We start from the raw sequence: 25000 nt of genomic DNA, 5'->3' as shown, positions 1-25000 counted from the left end.
CCATAAATATCGATAGCTGCATTTGATAATTTGTAGGTGCATGACTGTTTATAGCGCCTGCAGACCATCAGGAGCTAGATAAACAACCCTACACATAATTCCCCAGAAGTTCAAGTAGCATTCAACCAGTGTTATGGAGGTTGTAGGTTTGATTCCCGCCAAGGACTCTACTCTGATTTTTCAGTTGTCTTTTCCCACATCACCAAGCAACTGCTCTCCAACAATGAATGTTATTGTCATAACATCATTCAAATAAGTGGCAGTGTTAAACTTGTATCAGTGACCCCCCCCCCCTCCCCTCTGATTTTTCAGTTGACTTATCCTTTCCCACGTCACCAAGCAACTGGTTTCCAACAATGTTATTCTTATAAATGGCATTCAAATAAGTGGCAGTGTTAAGCATGTATCAGTGATCCCCTGAGTTCCCCCCTTGTCTTGTCCCTTAATTAATTAATTTTTTGAAGTCATCCACGACCTGAATCCTTCAATTTTATATTTGAAGACCTTGCAATACAAATTTTTGGACATTACAGTACATTTATTATATGGCTTGTGTTTGTAGCCGATATAACGCGCACTCTGATTGGCTAATTGTGACTGAATTGTAGGGCATTATTCTCTCGTAATGCCCACGGGCCGATTACAGGCTTGCAAAAACAAAGCTCGCTGCGCTCGGTCCGTACGGCCACGACCTCGGGCCAATATTCCCCAGTACGGCCCTCGTGCTCGGTTAGTAAGAAGTTAGTAGAGCTAGATCTTGAGGTAAACACACTCTTTCTCTTTCACAAGGGAATCCTTTCTTGTGAACTCTTTGTTTGTTACAGCTTCTCATGTGCATTGCCGTGTGATCAATCTGAGCGTTAAGCCTGGTAATGGCAATCGTCCTTCAAAAGGATATTAAGGAAAAACTCTGACTTTAATAAATAAGGAATTCCAGATTAGATCAGCATCACTCTACTGACTGAGCTAGATACATGGTCATGGGCCAGAGCACACCATGGGAATTTAAGAGTTAACAGTTCCACTCTAACAGACATTCCCAGATGTGGGGCAGGAATACGAACCATCCCCCCCCCCCCCCCCCAATCCCTGCCTCCAGACCCATGAAATGATGATTGTTCACAGGCAGAATTTTTACTGGATATATTACTTTAGTGGATAAGCACTATCAAAGCCAGTCAATTCCTCGACATGTGTCATGTATGTCACAGTTTAAATTTGATTTCATGTCTCTATACCAAAGAAATTAGAGATCAACCTACTGTAGGTTAAAATCATTTTGACCTGAAATCAAATTTAACCTCCACATCTGTGTCAGTTACAATATAACCCTCTTCCCCCTAAGCAGGGGTTTCATTAGAAGATGGTCAGTCCAGCCGTATACCTCTTTCTATGTTGTCAGAAGTTTGCCTCTCACTGCCGGCTACTCTGCCATTATGTTGATTTTCACTCAAACCCAAGTTGTAAAAGACAAGAGTGTCACTACCGATTACATTGATTAGCCCACAGCAAGCATCTACTTCAAAAGTTATTGTTAAAACCCCTGGCTAAGGGGTTCCTTGGACAGAGGTAACAAGTGGCGGTTTTAGGAGGGGAGAGGGTTCAATTTGCCTCTTGGGATCTTTCAGGTAAAGATGCAAGAGTCAGGGGTCTTGCAGCTCCAAGCAATCTGTCAATGAACCAGAACCTTGAGGGACACTCAGGTAAATCAGCTAAATGCTTATTAATTTTGAGTGATAAATAGATGGTAGGAACTCATACAAGTTCCTAAGTTGTGTTTTTCTTTTGCAAGAGAACTGCCTTAAGTTGTGAATTTTCCAATAAAACCTTTGTGAAAATGCTGCAGCTGGAAGATGAAAAATAATTCCACTAGATATTTACACAGTCATTTTCGAGGGTCTTTTAGCAGTACCGGGTATCGTATACCATTGCCATGGCAACAGTTAGGGACTCACAGATGCCCTTAAGAATTTGCATGACAATAGTAGGGAAATATCAAAACATTTTGCGACTAAGGAAGATTTATAATGTTGTAATTCTTTTCCATTTTTACCTGAGTGGAAAACCCTTTCAAGACATATGAAATTGAGAAAATCCAACTGAGATTGGTAGACTAAATAAACCCAGATCATGGCATTCCCAGTATGTATGCAAATTATTGACCTCTAGTAATCACTAGACCTTGTTGCCTCCTGTTATCAGAAAGCACATTAATTTTTGGAATCAAGATCTACCCTAGTCCCACTTCTCATTGATTTGTCTCTTACGATCTCTCTTGCTTGTTTTCTTGTTTCATGTCTTCGAGTGCTTAGCTTTAGAGCGAGACCACTGTCCTGGACCAGTCAGACTAAAATTACTGTTAAAAGCTTATTGCAACCACAGTTCTGGACCAGTCAGTCTAAATTATAGTTCTTACATGATATTTAGTATGAGAGAATCCACTGCCTGAAACCAGTCAGCCTTTTAAAATTATACACTTTCAAGTTTAGAGTTCAATTCCACCCTGCAGAGCAAACTTTATCCTGAAAGGAGACTTAGAATCTGTGAACAACTGGTGTGACGCTTCCATGATACAACTCAAGGAAGAAAAATGTTGTATCTTACATGTTACAAGGCAGAAACAGGCAGTTTAAATGTAAATGGCACATGGCCTTAAAAACTGTTGATCATCACAAGCACCTTGGTGCCTCTGTGTCTGAGATCCTATCTTAGGATCAACATATATCTTCAATCTGTGCAAAGGCAAGACGTAAAAGTAAAGTTAAGTCTCTGCTTACGAGCCAGAATGCTCATCATCAGGCCAGCACTTATCTCTGGTTTCATTAGCATGAAGTGACTAGGAGACAGTATTTCTACTCCACCTGGATGAGATGCTAGTCCATCGCAGGGTTACCCCCAGAATTTCGCCAGTACCCATTTATACACCTGGGTGGAGAGAGGCACTGTGAGAGTAAAGTGTCTTGCCCGAGAACACAACACAATGTCTCCAGCCAGCACCCGAACCCAGACCACTCGATCCAGAGTCAAGCACTCTAGCCATGAGGCCACCGCGCCTCCCAAAGGCAAGACGTAGCATGGGGTTAATTGGGTGATCGTTTGGGTACAAGTCTCCATGAGCAGTAGAGACAACCTTGAAAGTCACTCGTCAGACCATCTCTGGAGTACTGCTGTGCTGTGTGGAACCCTTACCTGATTAAACATATCAATCTTTTTGAGTCAAGAATACAACAGAGCCACAAGGCTGATATGAGGCCTGAACTTGAGTACTATGAAAGACTTGAAATCTAAACTGGCCTTCCCCATAATTATGGAGGAAAAATACCTCTGTCTTGTTCAGATGTACAAAATACTATTTGGTCTCTGTGATATAGATAGCAAATTAAGTACGTCGAGTTAATAGGTGAAACATGTTTAAGATCTTAAGACTAGTCATAATTTTAAACTGAGACCGAAACATGCCTGCACAAATAATTTTTTAATTTTCATTTTTTAATAGATACATCAATGATTGGAACTTGCTACCTTCCCATATTCTTGTGACTAAATCTCTAAGACAATTTAAATCAATAATGTCATTCTTATTATCTAGTCAACAATACTCTTTTTTACTAATTTGTTGAATATATATACACATAGTCATTTTACTCCCTATATAATTTTTTTGCATAGCCATTTTCTTAACATATTTTTAAAATTTGGTATTTTATATAATTTATAATGTATATCGTGTTCCTGTCTATATTTATATAGGTCGGAGAACAGTTTTATAATGGGATTAATTCAGTTTTCCCCTTCTGTTGTCCTCCCTCAGTTAGTACATGCATTGTATGCTCATATTATTTTGAAAAAATTAAAAAGTGAGAGCTCTAGCCTTGTCTACAATTATATCAAATCCTTATTTATAAATTCAGTGTTGCTTTTCTAGTAACTTTAAGTACATATTAAATGCATGTACAGCTGAGCAGAGTATTTGGACTACTCTGATCTACATGTAAGACTAATGACCCACACAAGTGATGCAGAGAATGGGAATTACACCTGCAATGTACAGTGTATTGCTTTAAGGACGGTGCATGTCTACTATTTTTATTGTGCATACGTTCTGCACAACTCGAGATACTCGGATTTCCTATCGGTGATGCTTACTATATAACACAGGCCTGGGATATTTTTGCGCGGTTTAAAATTATGCAAAGAAAGTAGATCTTAGTAAGTATATTATTGGTATCCAAAAATAAAATTGGGGGCAACCAGGCATTTTTCAGAGATAATTAATTAAGCTTCAAATGAGAAAGAATGCCATACATGGCTTTGTATTTTACAGTAAAACTTTTTACATTTATAATTTATTTATTTATGAATTATCTTAAGCTTGAAAAATGTGTGGTTATAACCCCCAATTTTCTTTTTTGATTTCAATAACACTTGTTAAGATCTACATTTCCTGCTAATCATAAACCGGGGAAAAAATACCTTCGAATTGGTAGGCACCATCCTTAATTATCTACATGTAATCCTTCAGCATTTAATTGCAAGATTGAATTTCATTGTTATTGGTTGTCATTCTTCAGGTGCGGTCCAAGTAGTAACATGGAATGAACAGTACCAAAAGTTGACTACCAGTGACCAGTATGGCCTTATTATTGTTTGGATCCTTTACAAAGGTTTGCGCAGTGACTGCAATTTCTGACGTTGTAGAAAGTATTAAAAACTTGCAATCAGAATGTCCTACATTTGAGTCTCATTAGGACCACTCAGAATTTTCTCAAAAGAAGTACTGTAGATCCCCAAGTCAACATCCAAAACAACATATCTCTCCCAATGCAATTGCACTTGATATCTTGTTAAGGTTTCCATAATGGGCAACTGCCTTCTGATCAATCTCTTGCCCGCTTGCGATGGAAAAATTGGCTAACATAATAATCATTCATTTACTCTACCTTTACCTTTAATCGAGGAGCAAACAAACGCTCACTCCCAATGCCTGTGTAAAAAGTGTACAGTGAAATGATAGTATCAAATTAGTTTCAGTTGGAGCTTCCATAATCAAATTACATGATGTATATAACTTTCATAAACTTTAAGTTAACAGAAACATCTGTCAGGTAACAAGTAGCCTAGAAATTGTCTAACAAGTTTTATAATGTCTAAGGCAGTGAAAATAGTGATTGACTTGAACTCTTATCCTCAGCTAGTACTCAATCTCACACTCATAGCTAAATCTGAAGGTGGGAGGGAACATACAAGAGTTTGTAAGAGTGAAAGGTTTAATCTTAAGATCAGAAGAATTAATTTTAAATTGTTTCTTTTAATGAGTTGAACTACATGTAATAAAACATTTGTGAATTATTTGGTTATCATAAGGATCCTGGTATGAAGAGATGATTAATAACAGAAACAGAAGTGTGGTTTGTGACATGAAGTGGAATGCAGATGGTCAAAGGATCTGCATTGTGTATGAAGATGGTAGGTACTATTTTGACCATTTATTTGCAATTGTATACCCCTAGTGAGGCATTGGAAACAATAAAAGTCAGTTCTGTCAGACCAGTAACTTCGGACTTACCAGGTATACTTGGAGGAGGGAGATACATGTACTTAATTGTACTGTCCTCTTTGATACCACTGGCACATATCTGTATTTTTTCCTTGTTTAGGTGCTGTGATTGTGGGGTCAGTTGATGGGAACAGAATCTGGGGAAAGGAGCTAAAAGGTGTACAACTCACTAATGTTGAGTGGTCACCAGATGGCAAGAATATTATTTTTGGGATCAGCAATGGTGAAGTGCAGATTTTTGACAACACAGGAAACTTTTGTGTAAGTTCTGCCGGAAGTGTATTAAACTTTTAATTATTTAAAATAATTACATGTATCCCTGAACTGCCCTGAAGTTCTGAAGCCACCAAGGAGACTCTTGTTTGACTTTAATCTCTTTATAAATTGGGTGCAGAGAGGGCTGCAAAAGTGCCAAGTTGGGAGGGGGGCTTTATATTAGAAACATGACCAGAGGGAACTGAAGAATGAGGAAAAGTGTTAATTTATAGAAAGGGTCATGTTACAGGAAGGAAGATTCCAGGAGGATTTTTGCAATTGAAAGCTTACATACATATGATAACAGATGATGATGATGACAGCGGTTGAGCAGCAACAACAATGACACTGACGATATGGTGCCAATGTCAATGATAATGATCACTAGCAGCCCACAAAGACTTGTCAAAGAATATTACAGACTTGCATACAGTACTATAGTTTTCACTGACAAAATACCAGGGAAGAAGCTGACACCAGGAAAAATAATCTAGACTTGTTTCCAAATGAGTTGACTTGTTCTTCATGCAATTTATACTATTAAAATTTGTATTTGAGTCTTATTTAGACTGCAATTGAATGATCGATAATAATAATAAAATTATTGTTATATTGAAAGTCATTTGACATGTCTGTTTATCCACGGTTGTTGTTGTTGTTGTTGTTGACATGTCTGTTTATCCACGGTACACCTTAATTAAGGGCGCTAAGGTCAGCTCATTCAACGTGTGTCAGACAGTGTGCATTCCAGATCTAATTGGAATTTGGCAGTGTTAATTGGTTTTTCTGGAGAGGGGAAAACCAGAATACCTGAAGAAAAACTTCTCGGAGCAAGCATTAGGAGACAATTAACCAACAGCAATACTCAACCCACATATGACGCAGGCACCGGAAACCCAACCTGGGTCACATTGGTGGGAGACGAGTTCTCTCACCACTGTGCCACTCCTGCTCCCCAGTGTCCAAGATGGCATGGACTTTTACTTGTACTTTACGCTACAGCTGTAATATGTTCACAGAATGAAGTAAGAACAGTGCAGATTTTTTGTTCGAATGTTTTTTCCAAATCTTGAGCTTTTAAACTCGGGGTGCAGCTTATCTACAAGTGTGGCTTATCTACTGGCGTTCGTAGTATTTTTAATTTGTCTGAGCAGTGACAAGTGCTCAACTAATGGAGACCATAAATGATGGTGGATCAAAATCACATGCCATTGATTAAGTAAAGCAAATCAAATGATGATTTTTGGTGAGAGGGTTTTAAACTAGAGTACCCTGGCTTAGAAAACCTCTCAGATATCAGAACTCAACCCACATACCACTATGGCATTGACTTTTACAATTCATGCAGGAGAAGATAAAATTTGTATCCCCAAGCGGCCATGTAATGTTCTGTTTATTATATAGATATTGACGAAATCTCTAGATTTAATTATATAGATATTGACAAAATCTCTAGATTTAAAACAACTTGTTTTACTTATTTTCAAAGTGATGAAAAAGTGATCACCAACGGCTAAAACATGCATGTTCATGTTGTGTAACATAAAACAAGATAATGTAAAATTTTGCAATAAAAATGTTAATGTAGTAGAGAAGAATTATATTAAAGCAGAAAAGTATCTTACAATGAAGAGGAAGTTCGGGTTTTATTGATTAATCGTGTTCATTACCATGATGACACCTATATTCTCACATGTGAAACATAAAAATGATATGTTTACTGTGCACGGTGAAGATATGGTTTTTTAGTAAAAGGAGAAATCCTGGTATTTCATCAGTATCTAATATATTAATTTATTTTAGGCAAAGATGACGCTGTACTGTCTTGCTAACGTCACTGGAGCTGTCAAGATTGCTGGCATTGAGTGGTAAGAAATAAGCAGACATAATTGTTGTTTTTAACATAATTATACCAAATTGAATAAACTAACTTTTTATTTCTGTTATTGTTTTTTGAGGTATGATGGCAGAGAAGGATTTGTTGAGCCAAACTGCCCATGTCTGGCCATTTGCTTTGACATTGGTCGAATGCAGATAATGAGGCATGAACTGGATGAGAGTAAGTTTTCAGAACCATGTACTTCACTCGTTGACTCCTGGGAGAGAGACTTGATAAATTTTACGTTGTCTAATGCTTTTTTTATTTCCTAAAATTAATGTCAATCTGGTCAGAAACATCACAAGTTTAAATTCTTAACTGTAAACACCTGCACTCACAGAATCAACTGAAGGTAAATGAACATCACATAGTGTTCCGACAAGGAAAACTAAACAGCCATGACGACACTAGCCTTAATCCTTTGATGCCTAAACCGGCCTAAACCAGCCAGTAGTCTAATTTATTTCTAATTTCTAATTTATTTTTTTCATCTTTGAAGGTCCTGTTTTGATTGACACTTCCATGGCAGTCGTGAACATACAATGGAACAACTGTGGAGCAGTGCTGGCTGTTGCTGGAATACAGAAAGCCATTGGACAGGTAAAACTGAAATGGGAGTCTAGCAATAATAATAATATTATTCAAATGCACTTGTAAAAAGGATTTGTTTGGTGTTGTATTGCAGGACAAAGACATAAATGTTGTGCAGTTTTACACACCTTTTGGCGAGGTATGTAACAAAAATTAATGCTAAACAAGGACCAGTAATCAAACATGACACCCAATATAGGGCCCAAGAAATTTCAAGACAAATACTAAACAGGCAGGTGTAAAAGTCGAACCTCGGATCGATGCAAAAAAAAAAAAGATAAGGGCCTCCAGAAATCACCTTAGTTAGCCTTATAATCATTAAGCTAACCTAGATGAAATTGGAGCAAATGTCAAATAGTTTTGGTTTACAAAACCGTTTTTTATGATAAATCCGAGGTGAGCAACACGAGTTACATGTAATCTGGTCCAACTTTTGTACCTGCCCTTACAAAATGGATAGAAAGGGGCTGGTGCTTGAGGTATGACTCGATCAGGCATTAGAATTATGAATAGAATTGACTGCATTGATCTCCCAAGTTTCTTTTAACTGATGGAAGGCAAAACTGCAATACATTCATGTATGACAAAATATGTTTTATTTTGGGAAGTACTCTTACAAGTTGAAAAGCTGCATAATTCTGTATTTGCTGTATGTTGCTATGCCGAAAGTGCATGAATCTCTAATTTCTTGTTACCTCCTTCAAAACACAGAAAATCTAGTAATCCAAGTTGAGGTGGAACAGTCTTTTTGAAATTTTTTAGATGCACGCTCTTGGACCCCTGAGATTCGCAGCGGTCACATCATTTGTCTTTAATGGCCTGTTCCATTTTGAAAATGTTACCGGAAAGTGCTTGACCTTGTTTTTTTTTTCTTTTTGTTGTCATTAATATCATGATGTAGCATCTTCGAACTCTCAAAGTCCCAGGAAAGCAGATTACAGAGGCATGCTTTGAAGGCGGAGGGTTACGCATTGCCTTGGCTGTTGACTCGTTTATCTACTTTGCCAACATAAGACCAAACTACAAGGTGTGCGCATTAAACCATTTTAACGAGACTAAGAGGCTAGTTTGACGTCAACGACATATTGAGAGTATTTCATATAACAGTTCATTTTGTGGCCCCTGGTCCTCCAAGCCTTTTCTCTTTCATTAGGGAGGGGTGGGGGAGACTACTCCCTATAATGTCCTCTGAATTCTAATTTCTCGGGCTTTCCAGGGAAAATGCTGGAGTGAAAATAATTTCGGCTTCGCCTTTTTTGCGGTCAGTCACAAATCACACTCAATCTTGTAAAGCGCATGTGCGAACTTAACCAAAGTGTATACGTCGTGGCATATATAGTTGTGCAATGGATGATTCATCTTTTATAGCGTATTCACAAAGTTTAAGCTAACGTGCATACGTAACATTGAACGAAAATGACGTCTTTAAAAGTAAGCACGAATATGGTGTCTAATTCACTCAAACCAGATACCAATGCACACATCTTTCGCGGTAGACCCACAGCAAAAGACGTCAAGCCTTTTTTGAAATGGGTCGGTCCGCATACTTTACGATAGATCATTTTACGAGCAAACATTTATGAGTGAACATATTATACCTTATTTGCCAGCTGGAAGGTCCGTATAGCGAAACCTGTGATTGAGGTCAACTTTTTCAAGACCCAGGTAACAGCTTTTCGCTTTACGGACCGACCCTTAGCTGGTAAATAACTTACTTATTTTTTTCCTCTCTCTTCCTACCTCTCTGAAATCACTTTTTAAATTGTTTACTCGCAGCGCCGCTTGATAGCGAATGTAGTATCAAAGCGACTTGCGAACTGAATGTTTCAAAGAGAAACATTTTTATTTGAATTCTATTTCCAAGCCTCTTGTCTAATGAAAAGTAACTTCTGAATGTAAACGGATTTGGTGTCACAAAAAAATAGGACAATCACATGACTTCGGGAGGGCATAGAGTTAATTTGTGGCCCGAGTAACATCATTTGCGCCCGAGCGGAGCGAGGGTGCAAATGATGCTACGAGGGACACATATAAACTATATGCCCGACAAAAGTCATTGATTATCATTATTATCAATACGCAAGACCAAATCGTGCCAATTTATTTAATAAGAAAAAATTGTTTAACAGAGATGTAGCATGAAACTATGGTATGGAAAGTTGTTGCTACAAAATGATCAGCTAATGTCCGTCAGTGTATAGAAACAAAGGTTGTGAGAATGAAAGAAATGTATATATTTGAAGTCCGGGTTGTAGACCAAATGTAGAAGTAATCCTCGCACTTAAATAGGACAATCTCATTGGCAGAGCGAAGTTGTTTGACATCTCTGCAGCCAATCAGTATCAGAGCGGCAAATTTATTTTCAGCCCGCGCATTTCCCGTTTGGCCCGCAAAAAGGCGCGTTTTACAGAGGGCACTTTGTCATTTGGCCGCGCGTATTGATAATAATGGAAATTTAATGTTATCACACAAGCTCGCGCAAATAAGGCTAGGATTCCGCCCGCCGTGAGCGGGCCGGATGAGAACATTCCGCCCGCTCCCGAAACCAATCAGCTTGCAGGATTTGTTGAATTCCGCCAGCTGACGCACTGAGAAATCAAATCAAATTGACAGAAGAGTCGAGTTATTTTTTATTAGTGTTTAAAAGTGTAAATTTCCTATTTCAGTGGGGTTATTTGTCCAACACTGTGGTGTACGCCTTCAACAAACCAGAACGTCAAGAACATTGTGTGGTGTTCTGGGACACAAAGAATGGAGAGGTATTTGTCTTTTGTTTGTTGACCCTTTCATTTTTCATAAATCATGACAATTAGCATTGCCTTTACCATTACCAATTTCATTACCACTATTACATAGGTTTAGCTGAGCCTAAACGCGGAGCTCCCGTTTCTAACCCCAGAAAGCAATATAGGGTATATGGGAATAATTATGCTTCTGCACAAAGTACAAAATTAGTCGGCATTAGTGTATACAGTTTACAGAGATCAAACGCCTCTGAGCTAACAGCAGTAAACAAACAAGCCTTGTGCACAAACAACCAACAATTTTAATCAACAACTAAAACTGAAATTACATGCACAGTTGTCTCTTTCACAACATTTTCTGTTTGACTGATAATCTTTACCCCCTCTCTGTTCGGTTTAGAACTGACAGCAAAAATCTTACTAATTAAAAAGTCAAGCTAAAGAGTAATAAATAATTCGCTTACTCGACTGCAATTTCACAGTCAAACAAAGCTGCTCACTAATGGTCATTTATTTCACACAAAAAGCCTATAAATGTGATTGTTGAAATATGCCAGAATCTCTGTCAACACGGAATTGCAAACTTTTCAGGCCTTCTTCGTTTTTTAAGGGAGTTTTACAAAATATATGAGGCAGCGAGGCATGCATTAAGAAGGAAAATATGACCTAAAAGACAACCGTTATAAATTAGTATTTTGTCTCTCTCTCTAATTCTCTCAGCTTTACAGTGTTCTTCATTGAAATTTTGTCTTCTTTTCCTTCCTCGGCTTCTCTCGAGACTTTCTTCTTTTAAATTTCTCAAATTTCGTCGCCTCTTCTCTCGTGCTCTTTTCTGCTCTTTAATCTTTAACCCGTTGCTCTTCACTAATATGATTTCCCGCCAAAAAAGCGCCGGTTGCCAAATGCAACGCTACCACGCGATTTTCCGCGAAGGAAAATTGGCCGAATGCTCCCGTCCCCAGAGGCTGTCCTGCCTCCTACCTCCACCCCGACAGTCTGTACGCGCCAAATTTTCTCGCATGGATAGATTTCCCAAAATGTGTTACCCATGGTGCTCCGCTGGCACGCTTCGCGCTCCTGAGCTCCGCCATCATTGCTATTACCATTATGAGAGTGAGTTTCAATCGAGTGCCGCAAGACAAAAACCAAAGTAATTACTTCGGCCAATCAAAAAGGACGGAGACAATCCAGTAAACCAATCAAAACTCGAAGTAATTATACGTAGCCGACACAAAGCGCGGAAAAATGTGCGCGCGCGAGCCACGATTGGTTTTGGTTTCACTTCTGGCCCCAGTTACTCAAACGATGGATAGCGCTATCCACCGGGTAAATCACTATCCCGCGGATAAACACTAGCAAAACCAATTGAGTTATCCAGTGGATAGTGATTTATCCGGCAGATAGCGCTATCCATCGTTTGAACAACTGGGGCCAGATTGATTGAAAAAGTGGCGCGAGAACTTTGAACCAATCACTGAGTGAAGTAATTTAAAACCAAGGCAATTCGCTAATTACTTTCGACACTCAATTGAAAACTGCTGTCCAAAAATGCAAGCAATGAGATGAACGCAGATTTCAATAAGCATCACGAAGTGTCCCCTTGCTCCCCTCCACAGCGTTAACATCGCTCGTGTCTTGGAAAACAGACAATAATATTATTAACGTCAGAAAGTGTCCCCCAAATACTGCCTGAAAATGGCGCTAACCCCAACTCTAACCTTTTTGTTAGAAATAGGTTGGAAATGCTTAGACTAAAATGGATATCAAAATTGGGCTTGCATCTTATTTCTTGCATTTCTCGACATAAGTGCTTTCATTCCCATAAAATACATGTATCTCACCCCTTCCCTCTACTCAAATCTCTTTTGAGACAATTTGCTATCCTTCCCTTACTTCTTGTCGTCAGTGAGTTGCGTTTGCATGTTCTCTACTCTGCTCCAAGAGGTTTCTTGCCAGATCATTTACATGTATGTAATTCTAGCTCTACCCAATCAAGCGCTTTTCCCAATACATTAATGGTTCTCTGTTGTTAGTTTTGTTTTATGGAACCTGTATCTTTTGGTGTGTTTCTGACAAACTAAAGACCACCTTTGAACATATCACTTGTCCCTTTTGTTTTGTGCATCCTGTAACTTTCTTCCTTCAAGTTAATTCTCATTTTGTACTTTGAAGTGACACCTTTCAACCGGAATTCAGAGGTTTCCATTGAAAAGTCAGTTGATTTTTGTGCTTCTTCTGTCTCATTTTTATTCTAGAAATACGTGAAGTATGTGCGCAACTTGCTGTCAATCACAGCATCAGGTGACCACTGTGTGTTAGCAACAAGAGCTGATGACAGCAGTGGCCAGGTAACTGACCTGCATGATATGATGAAACCTGTTATTTTTGGGAAATCAAAAATGTAGTTTCATCAAACGAGTTATCAAAGAACAACACAAGGTTTGGTGAAACGTTAAAGAAGGAAAATAAGCGACAATAAAGTTGTTTCCAGCCATGACTCCATGTCATCATTATCGAGCTATTAGAAGCTGCTTGAACTACGAGTTGATGCCAAACTCTTTACATGGCAATAGATCTATTAATTTTATTGGAACCTAAACCTTAAGATTTTGACACTCTTTTATCTCGTCAACTTAGTCATTTATTTAGCTTGATAAATTGATTATGTGGGGGCATCGAAATGTTGCTCAGTAGCTTTTTAAGCGCTAAGTTGTTTAAGGTAAGTTAACCACCTTAAAGACCCACCCTCAACCGACAGGCTTTTCGACCGGTTGTTTTTGTCATGGAAATTCGCATTGCTTATAGTAGTGATCTGATTGGATGAATTTAAGCTTGGCCTGATTTTCATAGGTGAATATTGTTCCACGGCACGCAACGCCTGTCGTTTGAAAGTGGGCCTTTAAGAGAGATTTTGAGCCTGGATATTTCGAGCGTTCGCCCTTCGTTATTCGCTGTGACGAAGGGTTTATTTTTATAGCGCAGATGGTGAATTTGTTTGTCTTTTTTTTTTTTGAGGTCCCTAGTCTCTTTTACCACGATTAAACAAATATTTCTAAAGGAGGTCCATATCTATTTTCGTTTGACCGTTATCCTCCATCCTTTAAAAGGGACATAGTTTTTGCCGGTGGACCTCTATGTTGTTACAGGTGACATAGTTTTCAAGTGGCCCTAGATGTTTTTTTTTTCAATTTACACACTTACAATAAGAGTTATAACTCTACAGTACCTCTAATATAGGCTTACAATGCAACAATACTAGTTTATGGCTCTACTATTCAACATCACTCTCTAATATAACTACATGTATTGGTAACAGGAACGGCCTTTTTAACTACTCTCATCGCTCAATCTATATTGATTGATTGATTGATTGATTGAAAAGGTGCTATGCTTTTAAAACAGGACCATTTCTTTTTGAAAGCATGCATGGAGTTATCAACTATTGCAATTTTGTTTTCGATTTGTAAAGTAGCCCTAGATGTTGCTAACCCATTCATACCTAAGGCGCACCCATTGACGAGTAAAATCGTCTTTCATTAGACAGAGTAAAATCTGTAAGACTAGTATCACTCTCAGGAAAGAAAGAGTTACAGTGGATGGAGCTATTCATTTCACAGCGCATCTTCGTCTAGGTCCATTCTTCACTAACTGTTGATGTCCCTGGTGGTAATCTTTGTTTTGTACTATTTAAGCAATAGACCTTATTCATAAATGGCGGCCAATTTATAATTCTTTTGTTGAAGTGCAAATTAGCCTACCAAGCCTCGATACCATACAGTGAATTGAAAAGAATTATTGCTCTAAAATGAGGCTTGGTAGGCTAATTTGCACGTGGACAAAAGAATTATAAATGTGACCGCCATTTATGAATAAGGTCTATAGAGGACGTTTTCCGTGTTTCCATAAGCTCTGCTGCGTCTGGGGTTTGCATAACTGTCTCGAATCCTCCCAACTCCCCCAAGTGTTTAGAAGAGGCTATGGAAACACGGAAAAAAGTCCTCTATTGCTTTTATAAAATATTTCTTAAAGATAATTCGACAAATCAAGGAAAATGCCGTTTTTTTTACTTCTTGATTGAAGCAGATTTTCTTGATACACGTTCATATTTCCTACCAGCCAATCAAAACGTGCGTCTGACAACCCATAACCAATCAAAATTCGTGTGATGTCACAGCCGTGTTTCCATACTCTTGTCTAAACACAGCTATTGACCAATGAGAGCGCGCGTACTATCCTAGTTATTTTATAATCACTTTTAGCATGTCCTTGTGCTGTGCAATGCCATTGGAACACCATTGGACTCGAAGTATATCGAAATTGGTGAGTAAATCGCTACTCTAGGGTAAACATTTTGCATGCCAACAATCGTAAAGCCTAAAATGTTGTAAAAGATGCCTGAAGCCTCGTCTTGAAGAGCAAACATTACGTGACTAATGGACTTGGCCGTGTCTGGCCAATTAAAGCACTCGTTCCAGATTCCCTGCGTCTGAGCATTTAAGTAATGATCCGTGTAAGGTGGATAGCAATTTCCTTTGTTATGCGGCAACGGGGCTTTCCCCACATAGGAATGTTATCATTTTTACACAGAGAATGCATAAACCTTCAGGAAGGCAGTTAACGCAATAAAATTCATTTACAGCCGACTTTGAAAGGGTGTTTTGTTGTGTTAAAAGATTTTGACCAATCACAAGAGTTGAAAGCAAAAGCCAAGAATCGTTTACAATTTTACATGTTCCCCACATACGATTTCTGTGGAATTCATTTAAACTGAGACCAGATGAAAGATGGAAGATGGTTGGAAAGTAAGGATAAATATAATACTGCTTTATGTAGTTTTGTTAACCGTTTGCTGTTTAAGCCAATCAGAAGTAAGTACAGACAATAGAAAAGTTATCACCTTTTTGCATACCAATTGAATTCCAACATGTTCGTTGCCGATGTTGCTATCGTTCTTATTTGGACCGTTTCTTAAACAAAATGACGCAGGCCGTGGTTGATTTTCATGAACAGTTATGCGAATGTCGACGTTCGTTTTCACTTAGCATAAGCTACTTGTGCTTGCACTTGTGGTTGGGCTTATGGCTTGCGTCGCTAGTGAAACCCAGGCTTAAGAGAGATGTTTGTTGTCAAGTTCATCTCCCAATTTTTTTATTTTTTTCCCCCCAGAACCTCTTTTTGTTGCTATGACACGAAGTCATGTGATTGCTTCTTCAAGGGAGGCTTTCTATTCTTGGCAATACCGGAGTCCAAAAAAACTTACAGCGTTGGAACTGCAGACACATACAAAGAAGAAAGACGTCAGAGAAAAGTAAGTTGAAAAAATCTTCATATCAGTCAATCAGTGGTTCAATGAATTCATCGTTTAATCAGTCAGTCAATCGAGCCATCTTTTGGTGAAAAAACCTCTGAACTTAACGGGTATAAGGGAATCCTTGCCGACGCCATTGTTTACATTTTTCCTCATTAACCTTCGAGTTTTCTCACAGAAGGCAGCGTGCTATTTACAACATGACTTTAAGAGGTAAAAGAACTTGTTAAACTTAGTTAGATCTCCGATTTTAATTAAACCTTTGTTTTGATAGCGAGCCAGTTATCGGCCATCAAAAACTGATAAATTTCTTGGGTGGCAAAAACGCTAACTTTGTAAAATTTTGACTTTTTAAAGCATCATTGCTCAGAGTTTACCTGGAATATTGCATTCAAATTTTCAGAGATAGCTCATTATGCAATGCACTTTCAATATTCAGTACTTTTTTCTTAGCCGACTGACTAGAAAACGATAGCTCTATGCTGTTGAGGCAGAAAATGTAAACAAAGATTCCCCTATCAGTTAACACAAATAAATCTAAAGAGAAGGAACAATTCGAAACGGCAACCAAAACCTAACGAAACAAAGTTTTACAGGTTTTAACACCGTGGAAAACGCCATCTTTGAGACATTCTGTCGGTCAATCAATTAACCACTCAGTTATAACTGATTAGAGTGTAATGTGAAGTGATAGTTGTTTATCCCATATGAACCATGTGTCAGTCAAATCAGTTTCCTAAATTACCCACTCCATATTCCTTTGAACTGACACGAACTCAATCGTTGAAAAATAAAACATAGAGAAGGATCCAGACTGATGGAAAGCAGACCTGGGGGGCCGTTTCTCGAAAGTCTCGACACTTTACGAGCCATTTTCTGGTGTCACAATCCCCTCTGTATCTCAAGAACGGGGAGGATTTAAGTCGTCAAACTTCACAGTCATTTTTTTCTTTTTGTTTCCTTGAAAACATGTTAAAAGATCGGCTTTCCAAAACAAGCGGTTGGCATTTTCACACAAATGGCTTTTCGGACCCGAAAAGTTTTCGGGACTTTTGAGAAACGGGCCCCAGATGTCTGTGTATTTCCCACTTAACCGCCTTCTGAATCGCGGAAGTCTTCTAGAACTGACTAAAGCTGAAATGCCAGAAGGAGAAATGAATGTAATTAGATGCCCGCGAATTTCAATAAGCGTCACGAAGTGTCCCCTTGCTTTTCTCCCCAACCTCGTGCCTCGCAGTACAAACACTTAACGTCACAATGTGTCCCCAAATGCTGTTCCTTAAGGAAGGATAAACATCTGCATTTACTCTAAGCTAACCCCTACCCGCACCCTGCGAACAGAGGCTCTTAAAAAGTCACCAGAGGGCGAGCAAGAGAGGCTCTGCAGAAATCGTGTCAAGTCTTTTACCCACGTTTCTGGGCTAACTACTCTGGTCAAACCGGTTTAGGCAGCGCGCGCATCATATTTTTGTTAAGGCAAAGGTCAAAATCGAGCCTTCATTACGAAAACCAATATGGCGTCCATGAGTGCAACAACAAGAACAACAATCTTTATTGTGCTCTTAATACAAAAATGTAGAATCATTAAAAGGAAATAATTGTGAGAGAAAGAGAGCACAGCCACTCAGAAATAGCAAAAGCTAATCACGCTGGCCTGGGTTTGAAACTGTCTCCAAGCAAAGGCTTGCGCATACTCAATAAAGACTTTACACGATTTCTACAGAGTTCTTTCTTTCTCGTCGAGCAAGAAAGGCTCTGCTGGCAGGTTGCCTCTACCCTTACCTTATTGTCGGAAATTGGAAAGGATACTTCGTGTTGGATGTCAAAATTGGGCGTGCATCTAATAGACCTTTTTGCAGATACGGCGGCCATTTTGATTTCTATTGTTTCGAAAGGCATTATGGGATGCTCAGGGGGCAAATAGACCATATCTGTAATCTCAGTATTGGACTGGAACTAGCTTGCAATGGAGGCTAATACAGGGGAATAATTAGAAAGTATTTGCATTTGAAAAGATTTCCCCGCATTAGCGTCCATTGCAAGCTAGTTCCAGTCCAATACTGAGAATACGAATATGGTCTATTAATATGCATTTGCCCCCTAGGAATCCCATAACAGCTATTTGAAACAATAGAAATCAAAATGGACGCCGTATCTGCAAAATGGTCTATTCTTGGTTTGCATCCACGTGATGAGACGGCCATCTTGGTGAACAAAACAATAGAGAGTGGCCCCACAAGTTTTGCATAATAATAGAGTCAAATTCCCAAAAGACATTTTACTGCATTGTTCTGTAAACCAACATGGCTGCCGTGACGTCAAATGCAAACCGTCACTTACTGGCCTTTCTGGACATAAGTGCCTTTGGAAAGTGCATGTTGACACACGCTAAAATTAATCTATAAATGTTATTACGATTGTGGTGATAGAGCGAGTTTCAATTGAGTGTCGTAAAACCAAAACCAAAGTAATTACTTTGACCAAAATCAAAAAGGAAGGAGACAATCCAGTAAACCAATCAAAACTCTAAGTAATTACATGTAGCCGACACAAAGCGCGGGAAAATGTGTACGCGCCGCGCGAGCCACGATTGGTTTTGGTTTCACTTCTGATTGGTTGGAAAACTCAGCGCGAGAAATTTGAACCAATCACTCAGTGAAGTAATCATAAACCAAAGTAATTATCTAATTACTTTCGACACTCAATTGAAAACCGCTCTAACATTTTCGCTCAACCTTTTGGCTCTTATGCTATGTTCACACATAGTCAAATAAAATGTATTGATCTGCATGCACCATTTGCCAGATCTCACATGATTGAAGACAAAAAAAACAAGAGACCTTTTGATTAAAACAGTACAGGTTCAGCCCATGAAGACGCATTGCAATTAGAGGTTTGGAAAATCTGGTGCTCGGCCCGGTTGTTCGAAAGCCGATTTATTACCACGCACCGGTGGCTCAGTTGGTTGAGCATCGGGCTGTCACGCGGGAGGTCGTGAGTTCAACTCCAGCCGAACCAATACTCAGGGTCTTTAAATAACTGAGGAGAAAGTGCTGCCTTTGTAATTACATCTGCAAATGGTTAGACTCTCTAGTCTTCTCGGATAAGGACGATAAACCGTAGGCCCCGTCTCATAACCCTTCAATGTTCATAATCCTGTGGGACGTAAAAGAGCCCACACACTTGTCGCAAAGAGTAGGGCATGTAGTTGTGGTCTGTCTTCTGTGGTGTATCATGGTTGGGAGGGTAAATGCTCGGAGATATTAGCTACACCAAGCTTCTCTAAAATCCGAGGGTAAAGAAAGATATATGATATGAATAACTTAATCCAGGACCAGCGAAAACATTTGTTTCATTTTTTCAACTTTTTGGTAAACGTTTCTTTTGCTTATTTTTGTTTTTCAAGATTGACTTCCTCAAAAGTAAAATTTTGCCGAATATCACCTTTGAACATCCTTTGGGAGTAGAGAAATAAACTCCATGGTTAATTTTAATCTGCAATTAGCGTTAAACGGTTTTCGAAAAATACCCGAATACTCTTTGTTTGCCCCCCCCCCCCCTCAAAAAAAAAGGTGCATATGCATTGTTTTTGTTTTTTCTTGGGACCATTGTAAGTACCAAGAGAAAATGGAGACAATGCTTATGCAAATTTTGAGGAAACAAACAGAATGTTATGGCATTTTCCAGGGTGACCTATTAAATTGTACACATTAAAATGCATCCTATCAACGACGATAAAATTAAACTTAAAATAAAAATGATTTCACCGATTAATATGTTCTCAATAAATGTTTTAACCTTCAAGCGATGCAGGAACTTCTTATTATCCTGAATACTCCGATCTTCGGTAAGACAAATACTAAAAAATTATGTGGGGTTGAAGCGTGTACCATTGAACTAGTTCTTCAGGAATGAGCAGTTTTTATCTATATGTTAAATATTTGGGGATTTCTTTTGTTTGGATTGCTACGGTTGTTGATTGGCTTAAAAACGTCGAGCCACATTTTCAGCCAATCAGAGTTTAATTCAAAACCAACAGTGACTTGGTCGCACGTGTTTTTCCCGCCCTTTTTGGCGGCTGGTTGTATTTGCGCTCCATCATGATTGGCTCATTTGATCGTCTGGGTGCGTTGTGATTGGTCAATGTAATTACCTTGGTTTTGGTTTTCAGCTCTCAAAACAACAACCAATCATGTTATCAAGCAGAGCTTTTGGAAAGTCGAGACAAGTTTACCAGAAAATGGAAACTGGAAAGAACAAGAAATACGTAGCATGACTGAGGAATAATTCAACATTAACTGCTGCCTAAAAAAGATCGAAAACCTAAATTATTTGACTTTAACATGACCCAATGACGATCGTTTGTCTTCCCGTATAAAGACAGATGTAAAAATCCAAGGCAAACAACTCATAGCCACTAATTTGCGCAAATATTGAGTCGGGGAGTTTTGAAATGCTCTTCTTGCAAAGCTGTTTGCTTTGGTCTAGCGTTACACGTTTCATCCCTGTATGAGTTTCTGTTTAAACCTAATTAACTCTTAAATTAGTCTTTAAAGTGGTCAATTCCTACAGTGAACCTTAGAATATGTAAGAAAGGAAGGAAGGACAGATTGTCAACGTTTGTCCTGAAAGGGGAAACAAGTCGTTTGGCCGTTAGGAAGACTTGCCATCAACTAAAGCGCGACGGAGGGTTCTTCGATCTATAAGCAGGAAAGTTGTCCGCGCCAGGAACCCATGACTAGGAGCAAAAAAACAGCCTATATTCCCGGTCACGGCGTTTTTTCACAGACCGATTTATTTTTAGATCGAATTTCCCGTGAATGAGACTTCCGCAGCAGCCCGATGACCAATCACAGACATCAAAAGAAACTAAGTTGACGTTATAGCGTCACCGAAGAGGAACTGTCTTTGTCTTTTTGCGGAAAAGGTAGTCTGAAAATAGATCGATCTGTAAAAATGCTGTAACATCATGGACTCCTGTCCGAGCTTGATAAAGGTTGATAGAGTTCTGGTTTCTTCGTTTGGAATACCAATTTGGCGTCTTTCTTATCATGTGAAATCTCTCATTTGCCACTTCTTTTAAAATGTTCTTGGTTATCTTTAAGTTAAGGGATCAGTATACCCCAAATGACCATCATTTGTTGGCGCCGCTTCGTGGGCCGACGTTTAACACAAATCCCAATAAAGTATATATTTTCTGAAATGTTAATTAGCCGCCATTTATGAATACGGGCTATTGCTTTTATAAAATATTTCTCAAAGATAATTCAAAAAATGAAGGAAAATGCTGGTTTTTTTACTTCTTGATTTTACTTCTTGACACACGCTCATATTTCCTACCAACCAATTAAAACGCGCGTCTGACAATACATAACCAATCAACATTCGTGTGATGTCACAGCCGTGTTTCCATACTCTCATCGAAACACAGCTATTGAGCAATGAGAGTGCGCGTACTATCGTAATTATAATTTTATACCAAATGATGGTCATATGAGGTATACTGATACCTTAAAGTAACAGTTTTGTTTCAAGTAATTTCTGATTTGTTAAAGCTTTCTTGCATCATTAATTTGATCAGTTATTGAATGAATGAACGAAGTAACATTTAAAAATTGTAAGTATAAAAGATAATAACAAATTCCTGGCGATAACAATTGGAAAAAGAATTATCTGAATATCTCAAGCAATGAGACATCGGCCCCGTGAGAAAATAGTCCACCAAAGACGAATGAAAATTAAAACTAGCTCTCTTGAGGGAAAAAGCACGGTGATTCGCACTAAATGGATACAGGGATTTAGATTGTAAAGAAATTGCGGTGCTGCGTTGCCCTCGGGAAACCCACGAGTGCAATAAATCACATAACCCCTCGCTTCAGGCTGATAACTCTTACATAACTGATTCCCTAATTCGCTCCGACGAAGGGCTAACGCTCAAAACGTCAGCTTTGAAATTTCTACGGTGGTCAATTTACCTTATCATCCCAGTTGATAAACCCATTTCTTTGTTTCACACTAATTAAAGACTTAAGACTAAGTTCTTCCTGAAACTTTTATTCCACACAGAATGTTTCATATTGATGACGTGCCGTCGGGTGCTGGAGAGGGTATAAAGGACGTGACCAAAGCTCTGGCGGTAAGTTTGATTACAGTCTAAATTCTTCTCATACAGTTTAATAGCGCTTCCTCCGACAGAGCAGCAAAGGTGATGAATTGAAGAACAAACGTATAAGTTAAGTTGAGTAGGTAAAAATCAAACCAAGGAAATAATACTTTGGCCATTCTGAACAGATGTACGTTATCAAATGGACCAATCAGAATGCAAAACAAGCACTCGCAGGGTTTGCTACAAGCTAAAAGTAGCGGGAAAATGAGTGGTCCTTTTCCTTCTGATTGGCGAGAGATAAGCACTCGCCGAATTACCTTCAACAAATATGGCGGCGGTCAAGGTTCGAAAAGGGGAGCCAATTGTAGTAATATTCAATAAATGGATATTTCAATTCAAACAGTCTATTTTAGTTCAATTCAACGCATAAATTTATGTTCAATATACTTTTTTTATGGTTCAACTTCCGATTTTGCATTCAACACTTTTTGCATTCAATACATTTTGGTATCCTTCAATGCGATTGCTTCGGTTCAAAATAGCACATTTTGCGGTCAACACTTTTTATTTCGTTCAACGCGGTTTACTTTCGTTCAACGATTTATTGTACAGCGGTTGAGACCCAACTGTGTTAGTAGGCTGATTTAGCAACAGAACGGGAACGTCAGTGGCGACGGCGCGCGCAGAAAAAGCACCAATGAGAATTCAGAATAGAATAGACTCCACTCTTTTCTTCTCTATTCTAAATTCTCATTGGTAGTTTTGCTGCGCGCGACGTCGCCACTGACGTTCCCGTTCTGTTGCTAAATCAGCGTATTTTTAATAGTCCATGTGTGACCCACCATACATTGAATACTAACCGAAAAAGGTTGGATTCTGCGATTTACCACTACCACTACCACCACCACTACTACTACTACCACCACCACTACTACTACCACCACCACCTCCACTATCACTTCCACTACCACAATCACCACCATCACAATTACCACTACCACCCCCTCTACCACCACCACCACTACTACTACCACCACCACCACCACTACCACCACCAACACTATCACTTCCACTACCACAATCACCACTACCACCACTACCACTACCTAATTAGACCTAATTAGATCTAAGATTAGCTTTTGTGAATGGTTTGGGTTGTTTCAGTTGTGGTGGTGGTGGTGAGTGTGGTAGTGGAAGTGATAGTGGTGGTGGTGGTGGTAGTAGTAGTGGTGGTGATAGTGGTAGTGAAGGTAGTGGTGGTGATGATGATTGTGGTAGTGGAAGTGATAGTGGTGGTGGTGGTGGTCGTAGTGTTGGTGGTGGCAGTGGTACAAGTAATGGTGGTAGTGGTGGTGGTGGTGGCAGTGGTACAAGTAATGGTGGTAGTGGTACAAGTAATGGTGGTAGTGGTGGTGGTGGTGGTCGTAGTGGTGGTGGTGGCAGTGGTACAAGTAATGGTGGTAGTGGTGTTGGTGGTGGTCGTAGTGGTGGTGGTGGCAGTGGTACAAGTAATGGTGGTAGTGGTGGTGGTGGTGGTGGTGGTCGTAGTGGTGGTGGTGGCAGTGGTACAAGTAATGGTGGTAGTGGTGGTGGTGGTGGTGGCAGTGGTACAAGTAATGGTGGTAGTGGTGGTGGTGGTGGCAGTGGTACAAGTAATGGTGGTAGTGGTGGTGGTGGTGGCAGCAGCAGCAGCGTTGCCTTTACTGCAAACGGCAAACATCTGGGCCTAGTTGTTCAGAAGCCGATTAACGCTAATCCCAGATTAAAAATTAACCAAGGAGTTTTTTCCTCTACACCCAAATGCTGTTCAACGCTGATATTCGGCAAAACTTTACATTAGAAGAAGTCAATCTTGAAAAAGAAAAATAAGCAAAAGAAACTTTCACCAAAACGTTGAAAATATGAAACAAAAGTTTACGCTAATCCTGGATTAAGTTAATCGGCTTTCGAACAACCGGGCCTTGGTTTAAATTTGCATTTTGCCAAAAAACCAACCAACCTTGTTTGATTTGCGCTCACTTCTTTCCTCTTAACATCGATGCGAAATCTTCCTATTGCAACTTTTCTAATCACAGCTGATACTTTTTTATCACTTTGCAGCCGACTCATGATCCAGTCTGTTGTATTTGTGCTTCTGAGAAACTTTTGATTTTGGTAAGTATTCTTTTCTGTTTTAGGCAAGCGCATAAACATTTTAACAATACGAATGGTAAAGCGGCTGCGATGCTGATGTCTATGAAAGTGTGTTAAAATGAATGTATATTGGAAGTGCGCAGCGGGGTTATGAACGAATGAGAGAAGTGATCCGCGCACTAAAATGGACAATTTAAGCAATTGTCTCTTAATGACACCTGAAAAATTCAGGTGGCTTCAACTGAATTAGAATCCGTGACCTCTGCGATGCCGACTTCAATTGTCCTGCGAAGTGCGTGGATCATCACCTCTCATTCATTCGGTGGATGTATTATCTGCTGGGGTCGCAAAGTCTTTTTTTGTTTTACTCGTTTGAAGAGAATGTGAATGCTTTGTGTAGATGAAGTGCCCCATCGAAAAGTTATTT

The 25000-nt window shown here is 39.2% G+C and overlaps 1 protein-coding gene across 2 annotated transcripts in view; it reads left to right on the top strand.

Moving 5' to 3' along the window:
* LOC138003914 (WD repeat-containing protein 35-like) overlaps positions 1 to 25000 on the top strand; it is a 53622-nt gene that overhangs the window by 1152 nt on the left and 27470 nt on the right. The window contains exons 3-18 of one of the 2 annotated variants that reach the window (XM_068850229.1): positions 1629 to 1703; positions 4572 to 4664; positions 5365 to 5466; positions 5658 to 5818; positions 7616 to 7680; positions 7771 to 7871; positions 8191 to 8291; positions 8377 to 8421; positions 9184 to 9309; positions 10949 to 11041; positions 13282 to 13374; positions 15286 to 15346; positions 16193 to 16334; positions 20140 to 20181; positions 22401 to 22470; positions 24541 to 24594. In XM_068850229.1, coding sequence (XP_068706330.1) covers positions 1629 to 1703; positions 4572 to 4664; positions 5365 to 5466; positions 5658 to 5818; positions 7616 to 7680; positions 7771 to 7871; positions 8191 to 8291; positions 8377 to 8421; positions 9184 to 9309; positions 10949 to 11041; positions 13282 to 13374; positions 15286 to 15346; positions 16193 to 16334; positions 20140 to 20181; positions 22401 to 22470; positions 24541 to 24594 — 1424 coding nt within the window. The remainder of the gene's footprint in view (positions 1 to 1628; positions 1704 to 4571; positions 4665 to 5364; positions 5467 to 5657; positions 5819 to 7615; positions 7681 to 7770; positions 7872 to 8190; positions 8292 to 8376; positions 8422 to 9183; positions 9310 to 10948; positions 11042 to 13281; positions 13375 to 15285; positions 15347 to 16192; positions 16335 to 20139; positions 20182 to 22400; positions 22471 to 24540; positions 24595 to 25000) is intronic. The other variant, XM_068850230.1, reaches the window with a different exon arrangement.

Source organism: Montipora foliosa, chromosome 5, assembly GCF_036669935.1.
Source record: "Montipora foliosa isolate CH-2021 chromosome 5, ASM3666993v2, whole genome shotgun sequence".
Lineage (NCBI taxonomy): Eukaryota > Metazoa > Cnidaria > Anthozoa > Scleractinia > Acroporidae > Montipora > Montipora foliosa.
The sequence above is the reverse complement of the archived record's forward strand: the minus strand, read 5'-3'. Positions and strand labels throughout refer to the sequence as shown.